Source organism: Rhinopithecus bieti, unplaced genomic scaffold (genome assembly GCF_001698545.2).
Source record: "Rhinopithecus bieti isolate Rb0 unplaced genomic scaffold, ASM169854v2 scaffold_6908, whole genome shotgun sequence".
NCBI classification, from domain to species: Eukaryota; Metazoa; Chordata; class Mammalia; order Primates; family Cercopithecidae; genus Rhinopithecus; species Rhinopithecus bieti.
In genome coordinates, this window is record NW_016805193.1 from 320,154 (window position 1) to 326,800 (window position 6,647).

Genomic DNA, 6,647 nt, shown 5'->3' on the forward strand with positions numbered 1-6,647 from the left:
CCTCGTGATCCGCCCGTCTCGGCCTCCCAAAGTGCTGGGATTACAGGCATGAGCCACCGCGCCCGGCCTGTTTTGCTTTGTTTTGAAACAGAGTCTCGCTCTGTCGCCCAGGCTGGAGTGCAGTGGCTCGATCTCAGCTCACTGCAACCTCTGCCTCCCGGGTTCCCGCTATTCTCCTGCCTCAGCCTCCCGAGTAGCTGGGACTACAGGCGCCCGCCACCTCGCCCGGCTAGTTTTTTTGTATTTTTAGTAGAGACGGGGTTTCACTGTGTTCGCCAGGATGGTCTCGATCTCCTGACCTTGTGATCCGCCCGTCTCGGCCTCCCAAAGTGCTGGGATTACAGGCTTGAGCCACCGCGCCCGGCCGCCCCAACTAATTTTTATATTTTTAGTAGAGACAGGGTTTCACCATGCTGGCCAGGCTGGTCTCGAACTCCTTACCTTGTGATCCACCCGCCTTGGCCTCCCAAAGTGCTGGGATTACAGGCTTGAGCCACCGCGCCCGGCCGCCCCAACTAATTTTATATTTTTAGTAGAGACAGGGTTTCACCATGCTGGCCAGGCTGGTCTCGAACTCCTTACCTTGTGATCCACCCGCCTTGGCCTCCCAAAGTGCTGGGATTACAGGCGTGAGTCACCGCACCCGGCCTCAGAACATGGTGTTACACGAAGAAAAATGACAGCACAGAGCAGTGTGTGCAATAGGGACCACTATGTAACCACAGAGACAGTGGGCTGTGCATCTATTTGTCCATACTCACAGTATTTCTGCAAAGACAGACACGCTAACGATGGTCACCCTTGCAGGTAGGGCAGGAAGACTGGACCCTGCAACCTTATGCCTTTCAAAACGTGAACTCTTGGCCGGATGCAGTGGCTCCCGCCTGTAATCCCAGCACTTTGGGAGGCTGAGGTGGGCAGATCATGAGGTCAGGAGATCGAGACCATCCTGGCTAAGACGGTGAAACCCCGTCTCTACTAAAAAAAATATGAAAAATTAACTGGGCATGGTGGGCCCCATCTCTACTAAAAAAAAAAAAAAAAATACAAAAAAATTAACCAGGCGTGGCGGCAGGGGCCTGTAGTCCCAGCTACTCGGGAGGCTGAGGCAGGAGAATGGCGTGAACCTGGGAGGCAGAGCCTGCAGTGAGCCGAGATTGCGCCACCGCACTCCAGCCTGGGCGACAGAGCGGGAGTATGTCTCAAAAATAAATAAATAAATAAATAAATAAAAATTAAAAAAAAACTTAAACCCATAATGAAGCAGGCAGTAAAAAAGTTAGTAAAATGATAATTATATTTGGAAGAAAAAATAGCCTAGTCTTGGGGGAGCCAGGCCCACCTGCCTCCTTGATGGGGGAGGCCTGTCCTGTCAGCCTGACAGCCAAGGCACTAGAGTTCATGTCTGTCCAGAGAATGACACTGATGTATTGACTCAAGATATTTTAGCAGCAGCAAATTCCGCCAAGGTTCTGCAGTAACCACCTACCTGTATGTGGCGACAGTCATGACCTCGGGCGGGGAGCTGGATCCTGCGGAAGGTGATGGGGCACTTCAGGGACACCTTGATAGCTGTCTGCTCCACCCCGTCCTCTCCGTTGGGCCCAGGGGTGCCAGGGATGGTACCACTGCTGAAGTTCCGCTTTACTGACATCAACAAGGTAATGGACTTGAGTAAAGGGTCCTCAAGATGGGGAGGTGTGAATGGGGATACCAACCAGGCAGGGACCCACTCACTGACCCACTGACAACTCTGAGGGGCCACCTGGAGCTAACCACTGCCCCTAACGCAGAGCCACCTGTCCAAGGAGATGACCTGGTGTGGCATGAGGAGGTGCCCACAAGGAGGCTTGTTTGGCTTGGGCATGGGCCACATAGAGTGTGGATGGCTGCCTGGCAGCTGAGGGGCAGGGGCTACTCACTCTTGGTGATGCAGTGCTCGGCAGGCAGGAGGCGCTTTTTGAGGAGGCCCTGCAGCACTGAGCGGACGGACGGGCGGTGCACTAGCTGCAGCACGAAGAGGTGGGACTGCAAAACAATGGGAGGATGTCGTTGGTGTCGTTGAGAGGAATTGGGCTAGGGGCCACCCTGGCCAGGTAAAGGGTGTGCTGGGGAGTGTGTGTCAGGGGCTGCCAGGTGGGGGAGGGACAAGGCTGAGGGCAGGGTGGGCTGGGCATGGTGGGTCAGCCAGTGACACTCCTCAGTGGCTTGGCCCCATCCAGCTGCCTTTCCTGGCCTCAGCGCCCTGCCCACACTTGTACCCATCTCTGCAGCTGTGCTGGGCCTCCTGCCTGTCTAATCATCACCCAGTCACCACCTCTCCATTGAGAGAATCACCTCAAGTCCCCTTGAACGTCCCCCTGCTCGCACATCCACAGTCACAGATGCTGGGTCTGTATTGACATCTGCCATATCCCATAGAATGTGGTGTGTGGCCACCCCGTCCCCAAGGCCCTCACGCCCAGGCTGACTAGTGCACTCATAAGCCGTCCCTTTCTCCTCTAGCCCAAGGGTGACCCTGATGCTTGCTAGAACCGGTAATGCTTGATCAGCTGGGGACTCCGAGCTCCATGAGCTTTCTGCACAGCCTGGTTTCTCTTACATAATTAATGTGACCATCAAATCTAGTCAATTTATTCTAACTGGAAAACAGCTAGGGTGTATTACTGAATCGCTTTCCTAAAGGGCAAGGATGACAGATTAAAATGGAAATACAAGGCAGTAACAAGGAGAAGCAATGCATTTTTCTGAAATAATAAAGCCCCCATGGCCTGCTCTCCATCCCCAAGGGGCACACACGCTACAGCAGGCAGCAGGCAGCAAAACAGCAGGAGGCGGCGGCCCGCCCATGTCCTGGCTCCGCTCCCACTGTGCCGCTGGGCCAGGCCCCGCCCACACCCCGCCCCACCCCATGGCACCGCCCCCACGGCGCCGCAGTACACGCACGCAGCAGCAGGCGGTGACGGTGATCTGGATGGTGTTGCGGCCTGGCTGACACACGTGCTTCAGGTAGAGTGGCTTGTGTGAGGTCTTGTTGTCGCCGCGCTCGATGGTGAGCGGCGTGGCATTGACGCTGACCTGCACCGAGGCTGGCCAGTTGGTGTTCATCTGCCGGTCCTCGTGGTGGTAGCACTTGAACTGCAACTCCAGGTCAGGCCTGCTTAGGAAGATGGGTGGACACCCAGAAAACGGGCCCTGAGAGTGTGGGAGGAGGAACAGAGCCACGTGGGGGTCAGCTGGGGGCCAGGCGGAGCTCACCTCAGCATTAGGGTCTTGTAGACTGAGTCTCGCAGCTGGAAGACGTGGTTGCTCACAGCCAGGTTGTGCTGCAGGCGGAAGGGCTCCAGGACCACCCCATCGCGCACAGGGAAGGTCAGCCGCAACTCGTCACAAGGCCCACTTCCTGGAAGCAGAGGCCACTGGCTGTGAACTGGGCTGCCCCAGCCGAAGCATCTTGTAGCCACTCAAGGAGGGCAGCGGCTTCCCAGTCACCTTCCCCGCAGGGACCTTGGCGAAGGGAGCCCCTCCTGTCAGGCACTGCTCGGCAGGCCTGAGTGGTGCCCTGGGGCTGGGGCCACGGGCAGCATCTCTCCTGAGGCCTGGGCATTTGGTCGTGATGTTCTCTTTTGTCTCCTGCCTCAGCAGCCCAGCCCAAAGTCCCCTAAACCATAATAGGGGAACATGTCCCCAATCCAGACAGAAGCTGTTTCCAGTGCTTTCAGAGAGACTAGGAGGCCAAGGTGTGTGAGGGCCATCTGCAATTGCCCTACAGCTCCGTTTAGAGTTCTACGACCCCAACTTCTGCTGCTGTGGTCTCCCTGGAATGGGCTTCGGGGGGATTCATAAATCCCCTGAAATTATATACAACATTCTGTGCACAGGGGTATTTTTCTAGAGGGAAATTTCACAGCCTCCTTTGCAAAGAAACCCACAAACAGAACAAAAAGGTGAAGGCTTGGCACTAAGCGACTTGTCTCTAAGAAGAAGGAATCCTTGGTTTTTTTTTTTTTTTTTTTAAAGAGAAGGTCTTGGCCGGGCGCGGTGGCTCAAGCCTGTAATCCCAGCACTTTGATTCATAAATCCCCTGAAATTATATACAACATTCTGTGCACAGGGGTATTTTTCTAGAGAGAAATTTCACAGCCTTCTTTGCAAAGAAACCCACAAACAGAACAAAAAGGTGAAGGCTTGGCACTAAGCGACTTGTCTCTAAGAAGATGGAATCCTTGGTTTTTTTTTTTTTTTTTTTTTAAAAGACAGGGTCTTGGCCGGGCGCGGTGGCTCAAGCCTGTAATCCCAGCACTTTGGGAGGCCGAGACGGGCGGATCACGAGGTCAGGAGATCGAGACCATCCTGGCTAACACGGTGAAACCCCGTCTCTACTAAAATACAAAACTAGCCGGGCGAGGTGGCGGGCGCCTGTAGTCCCAGCTACTCGGGAGGCTGAGGCAGGAGAATGGCGTGAACCCGGGAGGCGGAGCTTGCAGTGAGCTGCGATCCGGCCACTGCACTCTAGCCTGGGTGACAGAGCAAGACTCCGTCTCAAAAAAAAAATAAAATAAAATAAAATAAAGACAGGGTCTTGCTTTGTCACCCAGGTTGAAGTGCAGTGGCAAGATCATACTCACTGTAACCCTGAACTCTTGTGCTCAGCCTCCCACAGTGTTGGGATTACAAGTGTGAGCCACCGCACCCAGCCCTCTTCTTAGGGATATGGCAGCCACCCCCTGTCCCCCAAGATCCTACAGGACTCTCTGGAGTCCTGTGATTCCCCCATGCCCACCCTGGCCTTGTCATCCCATTGTCCCAAGAGTGGACAGACTTACCAGAGGGCGATGAGTGCAAGGAGTTGAGGTTGGGCTTGAGATCAGGCAGGAAGGGAGACTTGACCTCTTGGCTTGGTGACATGTAAGGGACGCTGCTGCTTGGGGTCATGGGTGGTGTGGGGTTCCCTGGCAGTGGGGAACTGGGATAGCCCGGGATGGAACGGGTAGGCTGTAGGGTTGAGCACAAACAGTCAAGGCAGAATGCCAGGTGGATGGGAGTGGAGTCTGTTCACGGAGCACCCACTGGAAACCATGATAACAGAGGTGGACAGGAGGCAGCCCCAGGGGTGCCTGCCCGGTCGCCCTCTCTCCATATGCCCACCCTGTGAGCCTCCCAGCCCATCCGCCCAGCCAGGCCCCCTACCCCACTCAGGCCAGGCTGGCTGTAGCTGACGCTGCCCCCGTTGAAGCTGGCGCCCTGCCCGTTGAACTGCTCTGTGGGCTGCGGGAGAGAAAACTGCATGCACCTGGGGCTCTAGCCGGCCCCCACCCGGACCTGACCCTAGAAGCCCACCACACATGGTCTTCTTTACACTCTCTTGTATTTTTCCAAATAATCTACAAGTAACACTACTTAAAGCAATCATAGCCACAGAGGAAAATGATCAAACAGGTCGGAGGGGCTGAAAAGATAAAGGCACACTAAGCCCTCCTCCTCTCCTCCCCGCAGCTGCACCACCCGGCGCACCCAGGCTCCCATGGAGGTGCACTCTGCCCATGCACCCAGAAAGGGTGCGTGGCCAGCAGCGAGGGCCCGTCCTCTCACTGGATTTCTCTGCAGCAAGCAGAAGGAATGAGGACACTTTTCCATAAAGGACATTCAAATGTCTTGGGTGCCTGCCTGCTGCACTGGATACCCCTGAGATATATTAATCTTGTAAAGGGTCCTTTCAGAAGTGGATCCCAAACCCCGGGAGCTGCTCTTACACTGGTCAGGACCCCCCCACCCCCCATCTCCCCTCTCCTGTAGAGCTGTGGTCCATGAGCACACATGGACCTACACACCCTGCTGGCCCCTTTAGCCACCCTGTCGCTCTTGAGGACAGGACTGCCCCAAGGTCCCCTGTCCCACAGCACTCAGCATGGAGCCCGGCACAGGGCCTAGAGGAGCCTGCCCTACCTTGTAGTGCAGTCCCGTGGGGCCGGGCACAGACAGGGACGGGCTCATGCCCTGCTGCAGGGGCAGCCTGTGCCCAGGGTAGGAAGGGGAGGGGGCAGGGGGCTGCCCAGGGCTGGGCGCAAACTGGGCGGTGCTGGGTGCGTACTGGCCTCCTTGCAGATACTGCTGCCCTGGATACACCTGAACAAGAGGCAAAATGCCCGAGGGGAGAAAAGAGGCATCAGGGGAGCTGGTTCCAGAAGGAAAGCGGAGTCTCATGTGTGGCAGGGTTGGGGGAATGGAGATTTCCCAGTCCCCTTGAAGATCCTGCCGTGACACTGTCAGGCACAGGCAGTTCTCACATGCAGAAGTCTTTTTTTTTTTTTTTTAAATTTAAGACAGTCTCACTCTGTTGCCCAGGCTGAAGTGCAGTGGTACAATCTTGGCTCACTGCAGCCTCCACCTCCCGGGTTTGAGCAATTCTCCTGCCTCAGCCTCCCAAGTAGCTGGGATTACAGGTGCACGCCACCATGCCCAGCTAATTTTTTGTATTATTAGTAGAGATGGGGGTTTTACCACATTGGCCAGGCTGGTCTTGAACTCCTGACCTCAAGTGATTCACCTGCCTCAGCCTCCCAAAGTGCTGGGATTACAGGCATGAGCCACAAGGCCTGGCTTTTGCTTTTTTTTTTAAAAAAAAACAAGGTCTTGGCCGGGCGCGG

At 55.6% G+C, this 6,647-nt stretch overlaps 1 protein-coding gene across 10 annotated transcripts in view; it reads right to left on the bottom strand.

Annotated features, from left to right (window-relative positions):
* The window catches only part of ZMIZ2 (zinc finger MIZ-type containing 2), a 23,246-nt gene that overhangs the window by 6,339 nt on the left and 10,260 nt on the right, over positions 1-6,647 (bottom strand). For 5 of the 10 annotated variants that reach the window (XM_017871666.1, XM_017871665.1, XM_017871671.1 and 2 more), the window contains exons 7-13: positions 5,947-6,126; positions 5,191-5,268; positions 4,827-4,995; positions 3,259-3,403; positions 2,947-3,157; positions 1,923-2,028; positions 1,490-1,647 (exon numbers count right to left, since the gene is read on the bottom strand). In XM_017871666.1, coding sequence (XP_017727155.1) covers positions 1,490-1,647; positions 1,923-2,028; positions 2,947-3,157; positions 3,259-3,403; positions 4,827-4,995; positions 5,191-5,268; positions 5,947-6,126 — 1,047 coding nt within the window. The remainder of the gene's footprint in view (positions 1-1,489; positions 1,648-1,922; positions 2,029-2,946; positions 3,158-3,258; positions 3,404-4,826; positions 4,996-5,190; positions 5,269-5,946; positions 6,127-6,647) is intronic. The other 5 variants (XM_017871669.1, XM_017871673.1, XM_017871668.1 and 2 more) reach the window with 3 other exon arrangements.